The sequence below is a fragment of the Heterocephalus glaber genome, unplaced genomic scaffold, assembly GCF_053883595.1.
Source record: "Heterocephalus glaber isolate CG9 unplaced genomic scaffold, H.glaber_assembly_v1.0 deba00001561, whole genome shotgun sequence".
In the NCBI taxonomy this organism is placed as follows: domain Eukaryota; kingdom Metazoa; phylum Chordata; class Mammalia; order Rodentia; family Bathyergidae; genus Heterocephalus; species Heterocephalus glaber.
In genome coordinates this window covers 12,132,690-12,157,970 of record NW_028258349.1, presented here as the reverse complement: position 1 = coordinate 12,157,970, position 25,281 = coordinate 12,132,690, and the positions used below count along the sequence as shown (strand labels likewise).

General features: G+C 44.9%; 1 protein-coding gene, 1 long non-coding RNA gene, 1 other non-coding gene and 1 pseudogene across 4 annotated transcripts; 2 read left to right on the top strand and 2 right to left on the bottom strand.

The window, feature by feature from the left end:
- Nucleotides 1-5,197: 5,197 nt before the first annotated feature.
- On the top strand, nucleotides 5,198-6,415 carry LOC110344718 (zinc finger and BTB domain-containing protein 24 pseudogene; annotated as a pseudogene).
- Nucleotides 6,416-8,628: 2,213 nt separating this feature from the next.
- Cox6b1 (cytochrome c oxidase subunit 6B1) lies at nucleotides 8,629-16,913 on the bottom strand. Of its 2 annotated transcripts, XM_021239740.2 has the most exons (5): nucleotides 16,760-16,873; nucleotides 15,529-15,667; nucleotides 14,873-14,989; nucleotides 13,643-13,743; nucleotides 8,629-8,813 (listed from the first exon to the last, which is right to left on the bottom strand). In XM_021239740.2, the coding sequence occupies exons 3-5, from the start codon at nucleotides 14,976-14,978 to the stop codon at nucleotides 8,760-8,762; spliced, it is 261 nt and encodes an 86-aa protein (XP_021095399.1). In that variant the 5' UTR covers nucleotides 14,979-14,989; nucleotides 15,529-15,667; nucleotides 16,760-16,873; the 3' UTR covers nucleotides 8,629-8,759. The 2 variants fall into 2 exon arrangements, with proteins under 2 accessions (XP_021095399.1, XP_004858978.1); XM_004858921.4 differs by lacking the exon at nucleotides 15,529-15,667 and having other exon boundaries at nucleotides 16,760-16,913.
- An 88-nt stretch (nucleotides 16,914-17,001) lies between these two features.
- Nucleotides 17,002-21,086, top strand: LOC147824005 (uncharacterized). Its single transcript, XR_015443104.1, has 2 exons — nucleotides 17,002-17,345; nucleotides 19,964-21,086. It is a non-coding gene; the product is annotated as an uncharacterized LOC147824005 (long non-coding RNA).
- A 3,263-nt stretch (nucleotides 21,087-24,349) lies between these two features.
- On the bottom strand, nucleotides 24,350-24,423 carry Trnat-agu (transfer RNA threonine (anticodon AGU)). The gene has a single exon. It is a non-coding gene; the product is annotated as a tRNA-Thr (tRNA).
- Between the last annotated feature and the right edge of the window lie 858 nt (nucleotides 24,424-25,281).

The window sequence follows — 25,281 nt, the reverse complement described above, 5'->3', positions numbered from 1 at the left end:
TCAGTATTTTTAAAAGATAATAGCTTAAAATACACCTCAATGTTGTCATCACACCTAAGAAATTATTTTTAATACCCAGTCAGTGCTCAAGTTTGTCTCATAAATGTCATATTTTAATAATTTGCTTAATTTGGGATCTAGACATATTTTTTAAAATGTGTGTGTGTGTGTGTGTGTGTGTGTGTGTGTGTGTGTGTGTGTGTCTATGTTAGGGATGAAACCAAGGCCCTCACACATGCTAGGCAAGTGTTCTGCTACTGAGCTACACCCTCAGCCCTTAAGTATCTTTTAATCTGTATTCTTCCTCTATATCTCCTTTTTCCTTGCCTTTATATTTATGGGAGAAAGTGTATCATTTTTCTGTTACTTTCGAGTCTATGTTTTTCCAATTGGATGCCATAATGCAGTTAAACACATTCGTTCCTCTGTAATTCCCGCAGATCAGAAGTTCAATCTAGGAGTATAGTCAGATTCAGGCTTGAAATTTTTGGCAAAACTACTTCATAGGTGGTGGCAAGTGCTTTTTGGAGACACATCATGTTTGATTGTTGTCTTAGTTCATTCAGGCTACCCTAGTAAAGTACCTTACCGAAATATCAAAGCATCTCATGGGGAATAGGTATGTCTTTCTCACAGTTCTAGGGGCTGGGAGGTTGAAGAACAAGGTGCTGGTGGCTTCCGTGTCTGGTGAGGGGCTGCTTTCTGGCGCGTGGACAGTGCTTGCTTGCTGTGGCAGAAGGGGTGAGTCACCTCTCTGGTTCTCCTGTAAAAGAGCACTAACCCCATTCATGGGGACTCCATCTTCATGACCTAGCCTCTCCCAAAGGCCCCTCTTCCCAATACCATCACCTTGGAGATTAGGATTTTAACATACAATTTTTTTTTTGTTTTGTTTTTTGTTTTTTGTTTTTGGTACTGGATATTGAACTCAGGGCCTTGCTCTTGCGAGGCAGGCGGCGGCACCACTGAGCTAAATCCCCAGCCCTTGGTTTAAAAAATTTTGAGAGGACACAAACATTGAGAGCACAGCAATTCTCTTTTGGTGATGTTTGCAACCATTACTGCCCAATGCCCAGATCCACTAGGGGTTACAATATGCTGATATTCTAATTACATCTTTCCTTCTTTAGTTATTAGCTGGAATGCCAATTCAAAACAGAAAACCCTCCTGGAAAGCTATATTCAAACCTATAAAATATGGGGTCATGTTGAGTTGAGTACAATGAAATGAGGGTCTGAGGGAAGCCAACTATGTTATAGCCAGATGGATGTCCATCACAGGGTTTTACTGTTTCAAATTCCTCACATTAAAGCTGGGTATGGTGGTGCATACCTGTAAGGACCATTGTGAGTTCCAGGACAGCTTGGGCTACATAGTGAGTTCAAGGCCAGCTCGAACTACATAGCCAGACCCGTCTCAAAAAACAAACGCATTGTAACCCCCTTTCTGCTTAATATGCCTTGGGAGGTTAGTACCCTGCCCTGAACTCTCTTTTATAAAGTCACCCCAAAAGGAAACCCACAGCTTTCTGACCTAGAGGTGGGGGCTGGAAGCCTGTCAGTTTCCTCACTTGAGTAGTCCTAATCCTCTGCTGAGCAGTTGGAAGGCTAAAATGTGCTCAGCATGGTAGCTTTATAGCCTGCCGCTCTACTGTAAGGGAGGACCTGGTAGAAAGTCCCATGTTTGCCTGAACCCAGGAAGACTGACAAATGGTCTTGTGACCACCTCCTGCAAGAGAGGCGGAGGAGAAACTGCCTCATGGCCACTCCACACAAGGCTGCTATCTCTCTCTGGGTCTTGAGGAATCACAGGGTGTTCTGCCAAGGTTCCAGTCAGACCAGACCACAGTTAGGTCTCCCTTGAGTGGCTTATGTGGATTTGTGCAAGATTGGGGGTGTCATGGACGAATTGTTCCCCACAGTATCACCTGATAGGTTGTTTCCAATGGCCAGAAGGGAAAACAGACTGTTCCATCAGAGATAGCTGTTGGGCACTATCTTTCCCAGGGATTAGACTCAGCTATCACTATCAGCAACAATGTGGCATGGGGTGCGTGGAGAAATAAGGACGCACACAGGAAGAAGGGTTCTTGCAAAAAATACTTGACCTACATCTAATCAAGCCTGCAGAGCTAAGTTCCAGCTTATAAGATGATGGAAGATGAACGACACCACGAAGTGAGGTAAATTCAGAGTGAGATATATTCTACAAGACAACTTGCTTAGTTTCTTTAAAAATTATTTTACATAGCAGGGTGTGTCATGTGAAGAACTATTGAAGAATTATATATAAAAAAAGCCAGGCTCAGTGGCACATACCTACAATCCCAGCATTTTGGGAGGCTGAGGCAGAAGGATCACAAGGTCAAGCCCTGCCTGAGCAAATTAGTGAGACTGTGTCAAAATTAAAAATTAAAATGGTATAGGGATGTGCTCAGTGTGAAAACCCTGGGCTCCACCCCAGTGCTGCAACAAAGAAAAAACAAAACAGAACAAAACAAAACTAGAAATCTAATAACTATATGCGGAATGTGAAACAGATTGTATCCTGCTACAGAAAACAAACTAGCTAGCCACGTGTGGTGGCGCATGCCTGTAATCCCAGCCTTCGGGAGGATCACTGAGAATTCATGGCCAGGCTGGGCTACATAGGGAGTTCAAGGCCAGCCTGAACTACATAGTGAGACCCTGTCTCAAAAACAACAGAAACTGGCTAAACAGTAGTATGGAAGGCTTCCAATACAATTGGGGAAATTTGAATACATAAATGTAGATATACAGATTTTAGGGACTTACTGTTAGTTTTTCTTATGAGTGATAATGGTATGAAAGAACATAATTTTTCAAGATACAAGTTTAAGCGGTATTAAGGATGACATATCCAGATATTTGGAAACTATTTTCAAGTAGTTCAGCAAAAAAAATAATGTCTAGGACCGAGGATTTAGCTCAGTGGTTTTGCTGCCTGCTGTGCAAGCGCAAGGACCTGAGTTCGACCCCTGGTACCAAACAAATAAATAATGTGTATACAAAGTGAATATGACAAAACGTTGACAACTGTTCAACTTAGGTGGTGGACAACAGGGCAATTGTATTATTTGTCCACTTTTTCTGTATGCTTGCAACTTTTCATAATGAAAGATTATAAGGGAGAATAATATTCCTTAAATCCCTGGCCTCTTGGAAATTATACCCTGTGGGGAGGCAGTAATCAAGGATGAACAAGACATTTGAAAAGTTAGTGTACGTGCTTAAGACAATATGCAGGAGTGCAGGGTGGGGGTGATGTCCAGGCTGGGTGGGCGAGAAAGGCTCAGTGGAGACCAGAACCTGGAGAGGGAGTGAGTGTAGGGTGATCTGGTGCAAAAAAAATTTCGGGTAGCAAACAACAAAGGCCCTGGATTTGCAGCCTGGGGTATTGAAATGTCTCAATTGCTCATTCTTGCCACAAGGAAGGCTAAGTGTGGCAGGAATGGGGTGAGCAAACCAAAATGGCAGATCAGAGGAAATGAGAGGGCTCTATCTTCACCAAATCAAGTATATGTATGTTTATCAGTGCTTCTAGGCATCTGGATTACCTCTGGAAGAGCTCAGGAAACTGAACAGTCACAGCCTCTGGCCGTTGGGATCAGGGAAGTCCTACATCTCAACTTTGGGTGAGAGGTGGTACTGGGGATTGAATCCAGGGCCTTCACATTGTACTACATCTCCAGTTCCAAGGTCTCACTAAATTGCACAGGCTGGGTTTGAACTTGTGATCTTCCTGCCTCAGCCTCCCAGAGCGCTAGGATTACAGGTATGCACCACTACACCCGGGCATACATCCTGATTTGCCACTGGATGGCCTACAGTTTCATCTGAAATTTTCTTTGTGTCTTAAGCTCTTTTCTACTGCCATGCACGCTATAAGGTTCTATATTCCTTAGGGTTCCTACTTGTGCATTAGTCTTCCTCCTCCTGGACAGCCCCCACCGAAAGTCCTTCCTAAGGCCATTTTCAATTCTACAATCCTCTGCTCATTTGAACGGACACGCATCAGACAAGTTTAGCACACAACCATTTGAGATTTGAGGTCTTAATACACAATTCAGCCACAAGATGGTACTCCAGCTGGCCATGACATCCCAGCTCCCTGAGGACACGTTTGGTGGACTTTTAGCACTGTTCTTGTGTAGCAGCTCCTTTGGGGGCACTGTGAAAGAACAGTTCTTAGTTTGGCCTGCTTAAATGACTTCCAATCAACACTGTGATCAACATGCAAGAGGAAGTCCAGAACAGGAAGAAATGATTTGCTAGGTATTAATAATCCATTAATTTCTCAGATATAATAATGTTAGTGTGATTATGTCTTAAAAAATCAGTATTTCTAAGAGATGTACATTCATTCTGGAAAATATAATTTTCCAAATTTTCTTAAAGATGGATGTGGTAGCTATTCTGGGAGGGTGAGAAAGGAGGAGCAAAAGCTTGAGCCCAGCCTGGGCAACTGAGGAAAACTGTTTCAGAATAAAGAAGGGCTAGGGGGTTAAAAAAAAAAAAAGGAGAGAGAGAAGAAGGGCTAGGCGGTGTAGCTCAGTGTGAAGGCCATGATTTCAATTTCCAGTACCACTAAAAAGGCAGGGTGAGGGGTGGGGGGACGAAGAAACGGACCTAGAGATGAACCAGAGAGGTCATTAGCTGATAACTGTTGAAAGTAGGTAACTAATACATTAAGTGATTACACTAGGGGTTGGCGGCTGTGGTAGTGGAGCCCCAGCGGTGGGGCTAGGCTGGGGTGGGCTGGCCTATTACCGGTAACCCGCCTGGTGCTGCCAGATTTAAGCCTTCTTGCCTTGTGAAGAAAACTGCAGAAGTGGGGTCAGGGACATAGCTCAGTGGTGCAGCCCCTACCTGGCAAGCATGAGGCCTTGAGTTCAATTCTCAGTACCAAAAAAGAAAAAAGAAAATGGCAGAAGCACCACCAGAGCTTTCTGAAGGGCAGCTTGTTGTACACTCAGACACTCACAGTGACACTGTCCTAGCCAGTTTTGAGGATCAAAGAAAGAAAGGCTTTCTCTGTGACATTACTTTAATTGTGGAGAATGTGCATTTCTGGGCCCACAAAGCCTTACTTGCTGCCAGTAGGGAGCGACCCTTCAAGTGTAATGAGTGTGGAAAAGGCTTTGCCCAAAAGGACTCCTTGCAGGTCCACACCAGGATGCACACAGGCGAGCAGCCGTACACCTGCACCGTGTGTAGCAAGGCTCTGACCACCAAGCACTCGCTGCTGAAGCTCATGAACCTGCACTCAGGACAGAAATCTTTTACCTGTGATCAGTGTGGAAAATATTTCAGCCAAAAAAGACAACTAAAGAGCCATTACCGAGTTCATACAGGGAAGTGCTTTAACACAAATTACTGAACAAATGCAGAGAGAACATACATGCACTGACATTTTTTTTATTGTTGCGACAAGGCCACTCATTACCAGAAAGTAACCACTGCCATAGAAAATTCATGGATGTGTCTCAGCTAAACAAACACCTCCGAACACACAGATGAAAAGCCATTTACTTGTGAAATTTGTGGCAAATCTTTCACAGCAAAGAGTTCTCTTCAGACCCACATCAGAATTCATAGAGGAGAAAAGCCATACTCCTGCAGGATATGTGGCAAGTCCTTTTCTGACTCCAGTGCCAAGAGGAGACACTGCATTCTCCACACCAGCAAAAAGCCTTTCTCCTGCTTGGGGTGTAACTTAGTTTGCTCGCTTAGACAACTTGAAGGCTCACCTGAAAATCCACACACCAGAAGCCAGCATACACCAGAAGCCAGCAGCATTTCCAGCAGTAGTAATGCCGAAGAGATCAGGAATATTCTTCAGCACACACCAGAAGCCAGCAGCATTTCCAGCAGTAGCAATGCCGAAGGGATCAGGAATATTCTTCAGCTACAGCCCTACCAGCTCTCTGCTTTGGGAGAGCAGGAGATTCAGCTTCTCATGACCGATTCTGTATGCAACATCAATTTTATGCTGGGTCCTAGCCAGGGCATCAGCATTGTGGCTGCTGAGAGCTCCCAGAACATGACGGAAGACCAGGCTGCTAATCTCACTCTGCTCATGAAGCAGCCAGAGCAACTGCTGAATTTGTTTCAGCTCAGCAGGAGTAAACCAAACACATTAGGTCTCAACATGATTGAAAGGCAGATGGAACCTTCCCTGACGGAGCCGGTACACATAATCACGCTGTCCAAGGAAAATCTGGAGCATCTTCACGCCCATTAAGAGCAAAGAGGAGGGCTCCACTTAGCAGCAAGTGCTTCAGACCCTGCTCAGCACCTGGAGCTGATGCAGGAGCCCAAGTTGCCACCACCCGCTCACCATGGGCCCCGGCCCCCACCACTTGGCCAGGAGCAGAGCTGACCTGTGCGAGTGTTGACTGCTCCCCGGGCCCTGCCCATAAGCCAGCTCTAACCAGGTGGGAAAGGCACCCTGTCTGAGATGCCAGATTACAGATCTCTGCAGAGACGTGCTGGCCAAAAGATAGATATAACTCGCTATATCTAGGCAAGGGTATGTGTGTCTGAGCTATAGTACTGATTTGTATTTAGCACTTCAATATCGATGAACGCTTTTCATCTACTATGTCTCTTAAAGACTGGGGGAGTTTTTCTTTGGGGTCATTGATTTAGTTTTCTGTAAGTATTTAATGTTCGCAGCCATATGTGTACTCTTGCTGACCTAGGTATATTTTTAATTTTTGGGGGGCAGAGGAAGTCATGTACGTTGTATTGGATAGAGTTCCCCTTCTTTCTCTGAAGCAACACAATTGCCAGTGCAGACAAGTCTGAGCTGAGTTTAGGAAATGTGTCTTTTAAATAACTTCCAGTCCCCTAGGACAGAGCAACTTGACATTTAATCTTCGTGGGGCACCACAGAGTAATTGTGTCACACTGAAGGCAGATTCAAACTCAGATAAAACTATATTTGTAATTCAAAAATTATATACCAGGAAAGCCAAAAGTATACTTTAAAAAAATTATGAATTTGTTTCCTATAAAACCCTTGATCTATTTTAATAGCAGGCTGTTACAATTTTTAATTAAGTATTAAAATATGAAATTGTGTCAAAACATTTACTCCAAATGAACTCTGAATTTTGTCAAAAATGGTATTTGAATTTCATGATGAAGTTAAAGGCTTCTTAATTATCCTGGGACATAAAACTATTCAATATAATTTAAGTGTTAAATATACTCTACTAAATTCTAATTAATCTCTGAAGATACTGATCTGTGTCTTGGGTCTGATAACTTTCTGGATGTGGAAACTTACAATCTATTTTTATTTCAGATTGCCAAATCCTATAAAAATGGATGTATCATTTTAAAAAGTAAATATCTTTTTTTAACCTTAAAAATAATTTTAAGCCTCAGAGACTTAGTGGCCAATTTTTAAAATAATTCTCAGGGCTGGGGATTTAGCTCAGTGGTTTTGCCACCTGCTGCGCAAGCGCAAGGACCTGAGTTTGATCCTCAGTACCAAAAAAAAAAAAAAAAGTAAAATAATTCTCAAAATATTAAATTATATTTGGGTTAGGTTGCCCAGTTCACTGTATTTAACTGAATTCTTTGATCATTTTTCTCTTCTAAACTGGTAAGGGACTTGTGAGAAAGAAGGGGGGTTCCCAGTATGTGAAAGTTAACACAGGGGTGCTGAAAGTAGGTTTAAAATTAATAGACTCTGGGGTCAGGGATTTAACTCAGTGACACTGTGCCTGTTTCGCAAGCACAAGGTCCTGAGTTCGATCCCTGGTACCAGAAAAAAAAAATTAATAGAATCTTTTTTTTTTTGGTACTAGGGATCGAACTCAGGTCCTTGCGCTTGCAAGGCAGGCAGCAGAACCACTGAGCTAAATCCCCGGCCCAATAGAATCTTCACATCTGTTGTTTTAGACATCTTTTATTTCCACTTGAATAAGATGAAAATATTTTTGTATTTGTATATTGTGTATTTTCCCAGTTATATTTTATTATATGTAATTCACAAAATTTCCAAAATAATATATGTCTTACATGCATCAACCAAAGAAATATTAAATCAGGCCTGACTGGGAAAAAACCAAAACAAAACGTGATTACACTATCTTCATGTACTTCAAAAATCACACAAGAGGGGGCCGGGGATTTAGCTCAGTGGTTCTGCCGCCTGCCTCCCAAGTGCAAGGTCCCAAGTTCAAACCCCCGTACCAAACCAAACCAAACCAAACAAAAATCCCATGAGAGCCGGGCATATGCCTATAGCCCCAGCACTCAGGAGGCCAGGGCAGGAGGATCCCAAGGGTAACTTAGCAAGACCCTGTCTCAAAATAAAAAAGGGGAAAAAATAAAAAAGGGATGGCCCTGGATTCAGTTCCCATCACTGCAAAACACAACAAACAAAATGTAAGTTAAAAATCTATACAAATAAAATTTTAGGGACTTGAAGCTATTTTGTATAACCCTGTTGATTGGCAGAGAGGTGGTCAAAGTTCAATAAAATAAAATAAAAACAGAGAAAGGAATCACTGTGAGATCCTTCTTACTGCTGGTCAGGGTACCATTTCCCCCAGCTTCTTGCTCAGCCATACAACTTTTACACACATGGTCTTATACTTTTCAACTGAGTTTTTATTGTTAGTTAAGTCATGATTCAGGGTCCTAGGGTAGGGACCATCATGTAGCCAGGTCCCCCTTTACCAATGAAAAGGACAGAGGACAGAGAAGCAGACGGATCCAGTTCAGATCTTGCCAGGAAATGTGCCTTCAACCCGGCGTTCGTCCCAGGTTGAGACCTGCAGAAAGACAGATGACATTACCCACCCCTCTGAGGGGGGACCAAGATGGGTGGGTGTCTTCATCTTCCTCACTATGCCCATCTGTGCATTTGGTCAACAAATAACCACAGGTGCCTGCTAGGTGCCAACCACTGTCCCAGCAGCCAAGGAATCAGGGGTGACTCAAGCCAGTACCGTTACTTTCAGGACAAAAGGAATAATAAGCAGCCATGAAAAAATATACAAGGCATGAATTGATCAACAAGATATGTAGTTAAGTGCAAAAGGGTGCCAAGCAGGGTTGATCACACATGTAGAGATAGCATAAAATGGGCTGGAAAGACCCATATCATTCCAATTTTAGTATATGTGCTGCCAAAGTGAGCATGAAAGACCCATATCAAATCATTAACATTCCCAAGAATTAGCATCCTTTTTGTGGACTTCCTTCTTTTTAAAAAATTTTTTCATTGTTTTTGGAGACAGTGTCTAAGTCACAAGTTGTCCAGGCTGGAGTTGAACTTGCAGTCCTCCTGCCTCAGGCTCCCAGAGTACTGGGATTAGAGGCATGTGCCACCACACCAGGCTGGGAAGTCCTTTTCTTTTTTTTGGTACTGGGGATCAAACTCAAGTCCTTGTGCTTTGGAGGCAGGCGGGGGCGGAACCACTGAGCTAAATGCCCAGCCCCGGGAAGTCCTTCTTTGAGTCTGTCCCTCAGCCTTTCCCTCCTGAGGGAAGTTTCTTCTTGAAGTCTGACCTTACAGGTATGGACCACCACACCTAGCTGGTGGACCTTCTCATAGGTAGTTATAAGCATATTCATTTTTATAGGCACATAAACACACCTTCCCACATTTACATGCTAGAAAAGTAGGGGCCATGGAGACTGACTGAATAACCCCAGAAGGTCCACCGCCTTCTGGCTGTGTGACCTCAGGCAAGTTACTCAACCTCTGTGCTTCCAATTCTGTAAAATGAAGACATTGATAGTATTATATATATACTTCATACAGTTGTTCTGGCATGTTTGACTTTATGTGGCACAAAGTATTAACAAAAGTACTTACAACGTAGCTGGTGTAAGGGGTCAGGAGTGTGCCAATTTACAGACACACACACACACACACACTCTATACTTCAAAAAAATATACAAATCGGTCATACTATATACATTGTTCTGAACAGGCTTTCCCATGTGCCTTAGAGATCTTCCTATATATTCTGTCACTTAGATTAACACAGTCTCCATAAAGGCTACGGACATAAACACATCACTATTTACCTAACTTTGGTTGTTTATGAATGATCCCCATTAGAAACAACTCTGCAGTGGGGATTTAGCTCAGTGACACCGCACCTGCCTTGCAAGCTCAAGGTCAAGTTCAAATCCCTGGTACCAGAAAAAACAAAAACAAAAACAAAAAAACAACTCTGCAGCAGATATCCTTATATATAAAAAGATTTTTGTATGGTGCTTAGATGTGGAATTGTCAGGTCAGAGAACTATATATTTTTTTATTCTGAGAAGTACTGCCCAATTTGACCTGAAAAGTGACTGGATCAATTTATAGAACCAACGTCCTGGCAGAGAACCTATTCTGCCAACACTTGCCAATATCAACCTTTGTAATTTCTGTAGCACAGTAACAAGCACTTCTTTTTAAGTCTATATAGTCCAGGCTGGCTCAAACTTGTGATTCTCTTGCCTCAGCCTCTCAAGTGCTGGGATTACAAGTATGTTCCACCATGCCCAGCTTTTCTGTTGTTTTAAATTTTGTTTCCTTGATGACGTAATTGGGGATGAATATCTTCTCATATCTGGGGTTCATCTGAATCCCTCATACAGGACTCGTACTGTTTAGTCCATAGTTCTCGTTTAAAACATACAATTCTGGGGAATGAGGGACATTGAGATGTTGGTTTGATCTACTAACCTTTGCTTTAATAATCCCACTTCATGGAAAGGAAACTAATGAAATCATTCAAATCTAAGAAATAAATATTGAAAAAAGATGAAATACAGCTAATTGGACAGGGAATACTTTTTAACTATTAAGAGACTATGGCACAGGGGCCGGGGATTTAGCTCAGTGGTTCTGCTGCCTGCCCCGCAAGTGCAAGGACCCGAGTTTGATCCCTGGTACCAAAAAAAAAGAGACTATGACACAAGCCTGTAATCGTAACACTAGGATCCCATGTTTGAGCCCAGCATGGGCAACTTAGTGCAGCCCTGTCTCAAAATTAAAACAAACAAACAAACAAACAAAAAAACTAGGGACTGCCCCAAGACGATAGTTACCTAATAGTTGAGTAGCTTATATTGGCATGAACGCAAGTATACAATGGTGTTAGTAAAGAAAACAAAGTGCAAGATAGTATGTCAAGTATGACCTGTAAGTATATAAGAAGTATACAAACACACACACAGTAGCACATGGAAAAGGAGTGGGTGATTTCCACCTAATTACTAGGGGGTTCATAAAGGGGGTGACTAGGAGACTTTCACTTTCTATATATTACATAAATCTCTTTTATAAAAATTCTCCAAAAATATCCAGTGTAATTTTTATAGGCAAAGTATTTTTTAAATGGAAAAATAAAGGATGGCTGGAAAAATGATTTAAATGCTTACATTATAGGGACGGTGTACTCCACCCCTGACCTTTGCCCTCATATTAAATACATATACTTAGGTTGGAGGTTAATTTTTTTTTTTAATACACAAGAAAAACCTGAAAAATGCTATAATATCAGCCAGGACAGGAAAATAAGGAAAAATTTTCTGCTTCTTCCCTAGTTTATAAGATTCTGTGAAATGGTTGTATTACTTAAAAAAAAAAAAAATGTATTTTGGAATAAAGCTAGGGCTGCTGGGCATAAAGGGGCCTGTGCAGAGTATGAATTTATTTATGTATTTGTTTTTTTGGGGGTACTGGGGATTGAATTTGGGACCTTTCACTTTCGAGGCAGGCAGTGGCACCACTGACCTAAATCCCCGGCCCTGTTTGTTTGTTTTTTGAGACATGGTCTTGCTCTGTAATTCAGGCTGGCCTTGAGTTCATGGAGATCCTCCTGTCTCAGCCTCCCAAGTGTGGGGATTATAGGTGTGCGCCACCATACTTGGCTTAAACTGTGTCCATATCCAGGCTAACAGGGCAGAGAGAGCAGGTTACCTGATGCTCCCCAAGTCAAGGCAGGCCCAGGCCCTAGAGGCTGGGATGTGATGGTAGCAGGACAGAGAGCCTGCTTCCTGGTATCATGGACGAAATGTACATATGTAGACCCTGAGGCTGAATGAGGGATGTTATAGGATCACATTTTCTTATCCAACATCACCAGGGAGAAATTCTGGGGGTCCAGGATATTCAAAGATACCTGAGACAGTCTGGCTGGAGAGGGGAGAAGAAAACCAAGTGAGTTGAGGAAAAAACCATGCCCTTAAGGTATTTTGTTCTAGAGAAGTGAGCCCCAAAGCTGTACATACAGGATGCCTAAGATACTGAACAACTAGAACATAATATCCATCAAAAGGCGACCAGTGAAATAAAAGCACTTATAAATTATTCAAACAAGGCAGATCTTTATGCTGTCATTAAAAGAGGCTCCAAGACACACTAAGTAGAAGCAGTTCATAGAAAAGAATATATAGTATGAATCATTCATAAACAAAAAGTTCCACAGGCTATGGGATGAAGAGACAGAAGCAGCAGGGAGGGGAGGGGAGGGGAGGGGGACGTAAAAAGAATTAAGATGTGTTATGTACATGTACCCACTCCCCACAATGAATGTAATCATTATAAAAAATATTGCATAGGCTTATATATATTACATAGTCAGGTGCAGTGGTGCACATCTGTAATTCGAGTACTCTGGGATGCTGGCAGGAAGATTGCAAGTTTGAGTCCAGCCCAGTGAACTTAGTGAGACCCTGTCTCAAAATAAAAAATGATTTTTGTATTCATTTTCAGCAATTAAAAAAAAGTCTCAAACATCTTTCAATATATTTTATAGTAACGGAGTCCTCTGATTTAAAAGGGTAATGTTGAACATAAATCCTTTATATAAAAAGAGAAGGCATAATGATGAGTACTAAATACTGACAAAAGGTCTTGTTAGATCAGGGCAAAACGACTGTCTTGTGTGACCTCATTTTTTTGAGATACATTATTGATGTAGGTAGGGGTGGAATGACACGTCTGAGATCTGCTCTAGACCACTTAGGCAAAGGAAAGAAGCTGGGTGTGGTGGTGTATGCCTGTAATCTTAGCACTTGGGAGGCTGAGGCAGGAGGATCTCAAGTTCAAGGACAGCCTGGACTATATAATGAGACTTTATTGAAAAAAAAAGGGCTGGGCCGGGGATTTAGCTCAGTGGTTTCGTAGCCTGCTGCACAAGTGCAAGGACCTGAGTTCGATCCCCGGTCCCCCGCCCCCCCACAAAAAAGGGCCAGGTTTAATCCCCCTAACCCCTCAAGAATATATGAGGAAATGTGGAAAAAATCTTGATTACTATTCAGTTTGGATAATGGATGTATTTGGAGTCACCGAATTATTTTCTTTATGTATAATTTGAAAATAATCACAATAAAAAGGGCAGGATTATACAGGATACATTAACAGAGGGCATGAGTGAGGTAGATCCAGCCAGATGACCTTGGTCCCCTTGGCTGAAGGCCCTGACTTGTTGAGGGTCCAAAGGAGGGAGGTAATTCTAGGGGGAGAAGAGGCATGAGCCCCATGCAGAGTGACTCTTTTCCCTCTGCTCCACTAAGATGAACTCCCACCAATCACAACCCTCCGTCTGCGTCCCCACCCCAGTATCCCAAGGGCCCCGGCAGGAGGACATACCCAGGATATGGGGCACAGGGACTTGTATACTCGATGGTACCACTCGCACACAGAGACATCACCCCCTTTTGCGTTCATTGCCTTCTGGCAGCGGTGATAGTCTGTGAAGAAAAGGGGCCAGGGTCAGCTCAGAACAAAGGGCAGAACATACTTTTCATGAAAAGTCAAAACACTTTCTACTTCATGATTACACATACACGTGAACACAAGTTTGCAGGGGTACAAAAACAGTCTAGACACATCTCACTAAATAGATTCTGTAACCGGAAGAACTACTGTTCAGTTTGAAAATCCAGGGGTCAGGAATAATGGGAAGCAAGAGGGGCCTGTGTGGGGAATTTTTGAAGGTGGTCTTGATGCTAAGATGTGGAGTCCCAGAAAGGAAGGCAAAGGGGATAATCCGGTTTTTAAAAGTAGGCATCTCATTAAAAAAAAAAAATTACTCTAGGTATTCCAGTCTTGGGCAGATTCCCTAGAGAAATATATATATAAAATTACATTTATAAGAATGTTTAAACAGCACCATTCCTACAGGTGTCAAAATGGAAATCATACAAATGTTCACGAATCAAGTAAGGTGTGGAAAAATGAAAAAGAGCAAACTATATGACACACATAGATGAATTTGGAAAAAACTACTGAGTAAAAAAAAAAATCTAAACACCAAAGAATATATAACAGTATTTATAAAGTTCACAGAGGAAAACTAAAGTGCAAGGGAGAAAACTAAAACGTGATCACCTTAAATTGGTGGGTCATATCCTCTAGTGAGTTAGCACTTTCGCTTTAAGACAAGGTCTTGCTCTGTATTTCAGGGTGGCCTTGAACTCTCTGTGTAGCCCAGGCTGGCCTCAAACTCCCAGAGATCTTCCTGCCTCAGCCCCCCGAGTGCTGGGATTACAGGCTTGTGTCACCACGCCCGGCTCTAGTAGGGAGAATAGTGTTGCGTTCCAGCCAGGGCACAAAATAAGTAGAGGTGATCAGTGTGCTGGCAATATCTATTTGTGTGTGGATAATGGTTGCACGGAAGCTTCACTTTAGGATTATTCATTTAGGCCCCTATCCTGAACAATGTTGGTGATGAGAAGCATGGGCCCTCCAGAGATAGGGTGTCAAGAATAAAAGGGAAAAGCCAGGACACTGGGTCTGTCCAGAGTGGGCAAGAGGTTAATGCCTTAAAGTGCAACACCAGAGGAAAGTCAGCAACCTCCACCACCATGCCTTGCTCACCCAGGTAGTTCTGCCAGCAGTTCCTGGTCTGGTTCTGATTGGGGAAGCGGCTGTCAAAAGGGGCAGTCTTGTAGTTCTTGATTTTGGTCTTGATGTCTTCTGCCATAGCGCTGATTCCTGGAGGCAAAGGGAGGGATGTTGGCAGGGAACCTGAGACAGGGAGGTCAGACCAACCAGGCCCAATGGAGGAAGCCCAGACACTGAAGAATGGGTTGTGCATGAATAGGCTACTACTTTCTCCCTCTTCACATACAGAGACAAAGGGAGGGGAAATGCATATACCTCTGGATGGAAATCATGGCAGGTTTCTGGGCAAATCCTTAGCAAAATCAAGCCTGGTCCCAACATACTACTAGCTAACACTCACAAAGTGCTTACTGCATGCCAGGTACTGACTGGTTTACACATCTGACTCCCACATCCACTATAAAAGTCAGTAACTAAAAAATAAAGAAATAAAATAAAAGAAAAGCCAGGAACTGTTCCTACCCCATTACCCATACCAGGAAGAGACAGGATGTCTAAGTGACTTCCTAAGGTCACACAGCACACAATCAGTGGGTTACTGTCATCACTGGCATAACCTACACTGGAAAGATTCTTAATCTTTTTTTGGGGGGGGAGTAATTGATAATTTTTGTAAAAATATTATTTACTTTTTTTTTGTACTGGAGATTGAACCCGGGTCCTTCCACTTGTGAGGATTCTTAATCTTTTTGCTGTCACAAACTTCTCAAGGGTCTGATGTATCCCATAAGCCTCTCTCTCAGAATATGTCTAAATGCATTTTAAAAACTGTATAGAATTACAAAAAAATCAGTTATATTTAGTTAATAGTTTATTAAGTACCACAATTTTAAGTAAGCATGAGTGAAAATGGTATTTTCTAATACTTGCAACTATAATGTGGCATATATCTGTGATTTTGATTGCTGATAAAGCCACAGCTGCTACTAATACTCCTGAAATTGCTGTCTCCATTCCTAACTGAAGGAAATGTTATATTTCAATCAGAAGCTAGTAAAAACACGGATGTGACCTTCTCCACCTCCACCACTCATCCAATTACTAGCATCCTTTGAAGTCTATTGACTCTGTGACCCAGGGTTGAAAACCTCTGATACACCTCTGAAGGGGTGATACAGTTTTCAGGAATATGAGAGGAAGTGCCTATACTCCAGAGAATCCGAGGAGCTACAGCGCCACACAGAGGTGCACAGGCCAGTGTTGAATCCTAGAGGCCCAAGGTAGTGGTGGACGTCTGGGGCACTAGAATACTCTTGGGGGAAAGGGTGCTGGGAGAAAGTGAGGCGGCAGGTTGTAAAATATCACCTGCTGAGACACGGTCCCAGCCGCTGGGGGCGTTTTGTGCAAGATCTTGACCTTATTATCTGTGGGTGAGGGTGGACCCAAAGATGATCCTGCGGCCCCTCCAACATCCAAGGGAGGAGGTAAGAGGCGCCAGGGGAGACAGGCTGAGGCCCAAACAAGCCGCGAAGCCCACCCCTATGGGCCTGGGGATTAAGTACTGCAGTCCCCTTACTGGGTCCAAATCTTGGTCGCTTGCGTAGCTCCTGCTAAGTCGCTTAACATCGCTGAGCCTGTTTGCTCGTTGTTAAACGAGGTAAATCACAGGCCCTATATCATGAGGCTGGAAGGAGCATTAAATAAGCTAATAGTTGCTTAGAATGTTGCCTGGTACTAAGGAAGAGCTATATATAGTAAACCTTAGCTATCACTATCAGCAGAAGAACGAAACGCCACCGACTCGGGAGGGCCGGTGCCGCTGCCGCCGGCCGGAAGCCTCAGCCCATTACCGGGGAAGCTGGGGTCTGGCTCCTCAGCCTGTTAGGCTGGGGTCTCTCACCTGAGAGACCCCATACTCACCTAAATACGACCCTGAAGCCCCAAGCAGCTCAATGTGACCCTCAGCGAAGACGCCGCTGTTACACAGGAAGCGGAACTAAGACCGACCGGAAGCTGTGTCTGCTGAGACAAGCGGGTCATCCAAGAGGCTAGAGCGGCCACAAGGAGGCGGTTTCCGAAGCCACGCCGGCCACGCCCACCCCAAAGAACTTTGACATTCTATTGGGCTGAATTCCTGTTCATCACCACAGGCCAGCCCAATCTGAGCTTTCGCTGTTTATGGAATTGTCTAAACTGGTACTCTGGCGGCTTGGTTGTAGGTTCTCATCTCGCTATTGTTTTGTTTGGTTACCAGGAAAAGTGGTTCTGCATCCTGGGACTGGCTGGAGAGTGGGCGTGGGGAAAATGTCTCAGCGAAAGTACTTTTATTCATGCAAGAAATATTTGTTGAACACTACCTGTGTCAAGCTCTGACAGAGAAAGTTGAGAAGACATCGATAAAGAAAATAGAAAAGTCCGTATCCTTGTAATTGTTACGGGATGAGCCTGGAGCGGTAACGCACGCCTGTAATACCAGCTACTGAGTAGGCTGAGACAGGATCACAAGGTCAGCCTGGAAGACTCAGCGAGACCCTATCAAAATAAAATTAAAAGGTTTCAGGCTGTAGCTCGGTGGTGGAGGGCTTGTGTAGCATGCGTGCGGCTGTGGGTTAAATCCCGATACTAAGAAAAATAAATCTTTATGGGGTCAGGGCTGGGGATTTAGCTCTGGTGCCGCCGGCCGCCTGCCTCACAAGCGCAAGGTCCCAAGTTGGATTCCCGGTACCAAAAGAAAAAAAATTTTTATGGGGTCAATCGTTAGGAGATTGAAAACGAACTATCTCACCCCTAGTGTCACTCGTTACAGTATGAGGAATGCTCTGCTCATTACCATCTTTCCTTAAACCTCAGAGGGTACAATTCAACAAATATGTGGGGAGCTGAGAGTGTTTTAAAAATCCTACATCACGGGGAGGAGAGATTAGAAGTTAAAAGTTGGGTCTCTGAAGGGTCTGGCTGAAATCGTCCCATCTGAGAAAATGGCACCTCTGTCAGAATTATTCTTGACTCTCTTTGCCTCACAGTCCATAGCTGATCTATCAATTCTTTTTTGGTTCTGCCTTAAAAATGTTCTCAGAACCTCCCTCTACTACATGTATCTACAGCCACCATCTCCTTCAGCCTGGACCTCTGGAATAGCCAATCCCTGACTCCTGGCTTCACCCCTGCCCTCCATAGTGTGTCCACTCAGCCAGAGGAATGCTTTTAACCCCTCAGCCAACTCACCTTCTTCCCTCAGCTCAGAGCAGTCCTTACGAATGATCCACACAGTGTGACCTCCCATACCTCCATCTCCTACCCTCTCATTCTTGGTCCCACTGCTCTGAGCATACTAGCCTCTTAGCAGCCCCTAAAATGTGCAGACTGGCTTCCTCTCCAGAGCCTCCACACTTGTGGTTCTCTTAGCTTGGAATCTTCTTTCTGTAGATGGCTCCCTTCTCACCTTCAGGTCTGTTCAGATGTCACTACCTGGGGGACCCTTTCTCAGACCAACTATTTAAAATTGCCTTAAGTTACTGTCTGTCCCCTTTCCCTACTTTATTTCTCTGTAGCACTAATATTCTCACTTTGTCTCCCTCAATAGAATAGAAGCATCATAAATGAGCAAGTTTTGCCTGGCAGTAGTGGCTTATCCCTGTAATTCTGGCTCCTTGGGAGGCTGGGGCAGAAGATGGCAAGTTTGGGCCCAGCTTGGGCAGCTCATTGAGATCCTGTCTCAAAAAGAGATGAGGATGTAGCTCAGTGGTAGAGTGCCTCTGGGTTCCATCTCTTGGGTCCCTTCCCTGCCAAGGAGTAAGAGCAATTTTGTGTGTGTGTGTGTGTGTGTGTGTGTGTGTGTGTGTGTGTGTGTGTGTGTGAGAGAGAGAGAGAGAGAGAGAGAGAGAGAGAGAGAGAGAGAGAGAGAGAGAGAGAGAGAGAGAGAAGCAGCTGAGGTCAAGGAAAAGGAGCTGTGAAAGAGAACTGCTTTCCTCCTTCATCTCAATCTGGCTTCTGAAGCTTCCCACGTACTGTGCAGTGTGCAGGCCTAGCTGGGTCAGGGGCCTCCTAATGCATTCTGTGTCCATCAATATTGTAATTACATATTTGTGAAAATATATATTTACATGCTGCATTCATTCATCCCTTTCAGCCAGATCTTCTTAAAGGCCAAATCCTTCCCATTCAAACCTCTCCACATCTCCTCAGTGCCCTGGGGACAAAGTCCAAATGGCCTCCACCATGCCTTCTGGGCCAGTACCAGGGCTGCTCCTACATTTCTGGGCTCAGGTGAAGAGCTACACTGTGGTGTGTGGGATCCAACCCATAGTCCAACCGAGATACTCCGGGGGATTCAAGCCCTATGCGGTGAACTTTAACAGTGACACAGAGGTGATGGATCTGGTAGATGAGCCCCTTTCCTTTCTCCCCCAGAGAAACAGTGTTCACATGTGGCCTTTCTTGGTGACGTTCTGTACCACCAAGAAGCCACTCTTTTCCTGTGAAGCTGGAGGCAGCTAACCAAGGTGTCACCTTGCCCTTATCCATCTTCTCCTCCCTTGACCACTTTGACTGGGCCCTGGGATTTGCAGCTGGACTGTGGTATTCGAGGTTTGTCTCAGCTGTTTTCTAGGGAATGAGAGCAGAGAAATAGCTGACAGTATTTGTCATGAGCATGAGTGAGCTGCATCCTGCAGGGAGAGTTCCAGTTTGGCAAATAAAAATATAGAACACTCAGTTAATTTCGAGTTCTAGATAAACAGCAAAAACTTAAAAAAATCTATGTATGTCCAAATATTGTATGGGACATACTTATGCTAAAAATGATTTGCCATTTCCCTGGGTTTCTAAGTTAACTGACATTTTCTATTTTCTCTGGCAACCCTATCCGAAGACACCCAGGAATACCTGGAGGGAGTAGGCTTTGTAGGGTTTGAGGTGGGGGAAGAGTACAGACTGAGCTTTACTGTGCAAAGCAAAAGATGCAAAGGGGATGGGGTGGGAGATGGAGTTGTGCCACACTGAAGAAACTGAGGTTTTTAACATTGTCAGAGAAACAATAGGATTAACTCTTTAATATGTTTTGTGCTGCTATCAAAGAATGGCTGAGAGAGGGTAATTTGTAATAAGACATTTATTTTCTTGCAGTGCTGGAGGCTGGGAAGTCCAAGATCAAGGCACCCACATCTGACAAAGGCCTTCTGGCTGTGTCCTCATGTGGTGGAAGATGGAGGAGGAAAGAGACACAGGGGCTACACTCACCTTTTATGATGGTGTTAATCTCACCACGATGGCCGGGCTGCTGTGGGCCACTTGCCTCCCAGAGGGAGCTATATGGCAGGGAGAGGCTGAAGGTGAGGTTCTCAGCCTGATGTCTTCACCTTGTCCATGTTTATAGGGGTAAGCTGATTTTCTAAAAATAACTATTTTATTGATTGGTACAATCAGGGTCTTAGCCTTTGTTTCTGGGATAAGCCAATGTTCCCAGGAGCTATGGCCACGTAGCAAAAAGTATGCAAAGGTCCCACAAAGGGCAGCCTCCTCCAGTACATCCGGTCACAAGTAAGCGTGCAGTTATCTCCATTATGCTCCCCACCCAGGTCAGGCCCTATGCTGCCTATTCCTCCCTAACTGTCCTACACTGTCCAGTGGCCAGAAAACTGTAGGTGCCCCGCCCTCCCCAACCTCCAAGTTTCTTCCCACTGGGCCTCATGTGGATTCTGCCTCCCTCTGCTGTGAATTGGAGCCTTACTCTGGGTGTGAGCTGCGTCGGTCATAGAACTTACACCCTTTGCTGCTCACTACCAGGGTGTCCTTTGTTTGTGGGTGTCCAGTGTTTTCTGGTTGTTGTTTGGTTTGGTTTGGTTTTAAGAGAGGAGGTCTCCTTTGTTGCCCAGGCTGGAGTGCCTCACTACTCACAGGAGTGATCCCATTGGTATACTTGGGGCAGATGCAGATGAGCACAGTGTGCTACTACCCTGAACTCCTAGGCTCAATCAATCCTCCCGCCTCAGCTTCCAAGTGGCTAGGACTACAGGTGTGCACCACACACCTGGCTCTCCAATGTCTTGAAAACCACTGCTCCACATGTTTTCTCTCTCTCTCTCTGTCTTTTTTGTTGTTGTTGTTATTTCTGGTGTGAGAAGAATCCAGTCCTTGTTATTCCACCTGGGCCTGGAGCATAAATCTCAATGGTCATGTGATTTGGTAAAGTTAGAAAAAAAGATGAATTGCAATCACAATCAATAAAAAGCACCATCTTTTCTCTGCAGGTTCTACTCAAATTCACTTCCTCTGACACCTAGTACCATCAGAGTGGCAGATGACAGTTTGGAATTTGGGGAAGTAAGCCACTGTCTTAGTCACTTTCCTTGTCACTGGGACAAAATACCCAACACTCACAACTTAAAGGAAGGAGGAGAGGATGTTTTGGCTCACAGTTTTAGAAGTTTCAGTCCATGTCTGGCAGGTTTAAATACAGGAATGACATGGTAGGAAGAACTGGTGGAAGAAAGATGCTCATGTCATGGTGGCTAGGATGGAGAGAGAGAGAGAGAGAGAGAGAGAGAGAGAGCACAAACTAGGGCTTGGTTGACAGATAGTTCTGCACATTATGCAGGCACCACCCAAAAGTGGACAGCTGCAGTACTACAGCCCCTTTCTGGGATACCCCTGAGGGACAATGGTGAGGGAAATCTTCACAGTGGCCAAAACTTTGGGCAGTGCACCTGGTCATACATTTTATTTGGAAGAAAAAATGGCCAGATATGTGACTATATATTCATTTATGGGCTGTAGCCAGTGGTCTGGTTGGATGGTCAGGGACTCAAAAGGAACATGACTACAAAATTAATGACAAGTATATGGATAGACCTCTCCATGTGGGTGAAAGGTGTAAAGATGTAAAGATATTGGTGTGCCATGTAAATGCTTACCACAGGGTGACCTCAGCAGAGATGGAAGGGAGGAGCTGGGGAGGGAAGAGCTGACTCCTCCTACCAGGTCTCACCTCCTAATATAGCGGTAATGCCCATAATCCAGTCCTCCACAAGCTCCACTTCTGAGCACATGACGCTTTTGGGATCATTGTCAATCTAAACCCTAAGAGCCAGAATATCCTTGTGTGTGTGGGAGAGGGGGTACTTGACCTTGAACCCTGGGCCTTTGCATTGAGGTACATCCCCAACCCTTAAATTTTTTTTTGAAATTTTGAGACAAGGTCTCACTAAGTTACTAAATTGCTCAGGTTGGGCTCAAACATGTAATACTGCTGCCTCAACCTCTCAGTGTTGAGATTATAGGTGTGCACCACCAGGCCTCGGTAGAATATCCATTTTCAAACCGATTTAGCAAGATGTTTTTGCAATGTTTCACCAAAACACAACAACTATTGCACACTCTCAGACAAATATGAAGGGTACATCTTTGCTACCCTTAAATATTTATTAAACAATAGTGAGAAAATTCAGATTTAAAATGTAATAAAATATGCAACCAAAGCATTAAAAGTAAGCAATGGAATCCACAGAAATTTTTCCATCATGTGTAAATGACTTGGTATAAAACTTTTCAGGAGCAGAAAATCATTAAAAGAAACAAACAAACTTCAAATGGAAGCCTTGAATAATGAATTTATACTGTTTGAATTCATACTCCACCCCCAGAAATTAGTGCTTCAACAGGACTCGCCTGCGCCCTCTTCTGGACACTGGTTGGCAGCGCGTGAGGAAGAAGCGTACTGGAAGACACGCTTCTCAGCGGAGAGGCACAGAAAGTGGCCCGCCAGGCTGGCATCTCTTCTCTGCCAGTTCGCCCCTCCGCAGGACCCGGTCCAGCTGCCTAGGGAAGTGAGGACGCTAGAAAGAACACATGGGAATATTTCCCTAAGTCCATCTGATCTTAGAAACTGCAGAAACCACCAACAAGACCACACACAGCCTGACAGCCTAAGAAGCGGTGGAAAGCGCAGAGTTTATAAACTGGGTAAACTCTGGCTGGTTCTGAGCCAGATTTGAGGCCCGCCTCCAACAGGATGCGTGCAGCGTTGGAGAAATGGAAAGAATTTATGTCACAAAACCAGATACACACCCTAGAAGAAATTTTTAGAAAAATACAAGTACAGAAGCCGGGCGTCACCGTGGTGCTGCGCGAAAAATACAAGTGCATAACTCAGTCCTCAGGGCAATTCAATGAGGCAGCTCCTGGCATTAATTCCACTTTTCATGTGCAGAAACTAAGTTATATGCTTAGCATTTGCGAGGTCTTCTGGTTCCATCTTCAGCACCACAAAAGGGAAAATAAAGGAAACTGAGTGACAGGGGAACTGAGAAGTGTGGCAACAAATACTGGGTTGCCAACAACTGAATTTTGATCATTTTCCCAGTTAGAGATGTGCCCTACAATATTCCCTCATGAGCACATCAGCAGCAACACTGCCAGAATTTTGGGGGCATTCTGTTTGTTTTCACATCTCACCATGTGTAATTAAACACCCATGTGGGATTCCTGCGTGTAGGTTAATGGTGAGTACACAACCATTCTGTTCTTCACTATTCAGTAATCTACACGAGCCATCAACCCTTTATTATAAAACAGGCTTTGTGTTGGATCATTTTGCCCACCTGTAGACTAATGCAAGTGTGCTGAGTGGATGCTGGATAGATAGGTTAGGTGTATTAAATGCATTTTTCACCTGAGGTAATTTCAATTTACAATGGGCTTATGGGGTGTAACTTCACTGTAAGTCGAGGAGCATCTATCTGTATCCGGAACACAACCTCATGCCATGTCTGCGATTTCTGCAGCCCATTGGGACTGCCCTGTTGGGTTTGACATAAGTGAATTCCTAGGGAACTTTAAAAAACTCTCAGTGCCTCCCCAACCTTCCAAACCCTTGGATCCAGTCTCTGGAGTTGGTCCCCACGTGTGTACAGGCGTCAGCAATTAGCAACCACAGCCCAGGCCTGAGGGTTCTGCCCCACACTGACCAGCTGAACCCGGCACAGTCACGTCTGTCCCATCCTCCCTAGCCCGGAGTTTGCTTGCATTTGCGGATTGACGGTCGCTGAGGCTGGACGAAATCCTGCAGCCGCGCCCTGGGGCCGCCCTCGATCTCCCTATCTCTGTCTTCCATTTGTAGGGAGGCAGTGCCCACTGGCGGATGGAGGGAGAAGGGAAAGCCAGGCCTTCGAAAGCTTAGCTCAGCCTGGCGACTGTCGAGGCTGGACCGCCTAGTGGCCGCTTCCTGGCGCTGGGGAAACTTTCTCTCCTCCAGCACTGGCTCTCATCGCCCGGTGGCACCAATCGAAAACCGCCCAGGTCCTCGCAACGTCCACGCACGAGCTCTGGAGACTCAAGGATGCAGATTCCGAAACTTGCTGAATCCCTGCCAGAGGCCAGGATAAGGCTTAGGGCCGAAATGACTTCTCGGGGGCACCCTCACACCCCTGAAGTGAAGGGCCATTAGTTGGGCGTAGGAACCCAGCAAAATTAAAGTGAGACAAAATATCATAAGGCACGTTTGCTATTCGGCCGAGGCACCGCTGGGATTCGAACCCAGGATCTCCTGTTTACTAGACAGGCGCTTTAACCAACTAAGCCACGGCGCCGCCCGCAGAAACAGCCCTCTAAACTATTCCCTATTAGGAGTTACTCCACAGGCCACGCGCATGTGCGGATCCCTGGCGCATGCGTAGTGTAGACCCTGGTGTGCCTGGCCTGCCGCAGCCTAAGGATGTATGAAAGGCTGGGAGCTGGAGCCGTACGCAGGGGCGAGGGGCGCTGGTTTCCTTTCTCTGTAAAGTCTCTTGCTGCGTAGATCTCGTATTATTCTATCTTCAGAGGATGCTCGTCTCAGTTCCGGGCTTTTTGCGCTGCAGAACTGACCCAGCGAAGCACGGCCCGAACTCCACCCTCATTCGAAAACGCCAGCTCTGCCCAGGCCGCCAGGCTGCCGGGTCCTGGGGCGGGGGGGAGCACGGGGACCCGAGAGAGCCTCGGATCCATCCGCACCGCGCCTTGAGGCCTCCTGCCTTGCCAACCCTGGGGGCCCAGAACTTCAATTGGGCCGCTTCTTGCCGGGTCAGAGAGCGTCGAGGGTACTTCCCCATCTTTCCCCTCAAACTGAAGCCTTTACGTGTTTCCGAGCGACCATGCACTTCCAAGAAGCCCGGACCACGGCCTGGAAGCAGCTATTCCTGTGGGAGGTGTCCCTGGGGCTCCCATTTGCCCCCTGGGGTCTCCTCACTCCTCACTGGGGACACTAGCCACTGGGTCCCAACACTTTCCAGAGGGCCTCTGCGGCAGCGAAGCCAACCCCTGCCAGCGCCTGTCCCCACCTTTTCTACTGTAGGAGATTCTGCTGCAGAAGTGTTAGTCTTGCGGAGAGACTGAGGGAGGAGAGGGAGGAAGGGAAAGGGGAAGAAAAAGGGATTTAAGATGTATTATGTACATGCATTAATTCCCCA

What these genes read in the sequence shown, in the direction of transcription:
- Cox6b1 (XM_004858921.4), bottom strand. Translation starts at nt 14,978, where the DNA reads ATGGCAGAAGACATCAAGACCAAAATCAAGAACTACAAGACTGCCCCT. An exon ending in CTGCTGGCAGAACTACCTGG is followed by an intron (nt 13,744 to 14,872) that starts GTGAGCAAGGCA and finishes TTTTCTTCACAG; the next exon opens with ACTATCACCGCTGCCAGAAG. An exon ending in CCCTGTGCCCCATATCCTGG is followed by an intron (nt 8,814 to 13,642) that starts GTATGTCCTCCT and finishes GTCTTTCTGCAG; the next exon opens with GTCTCAACCTGGGACGAACG.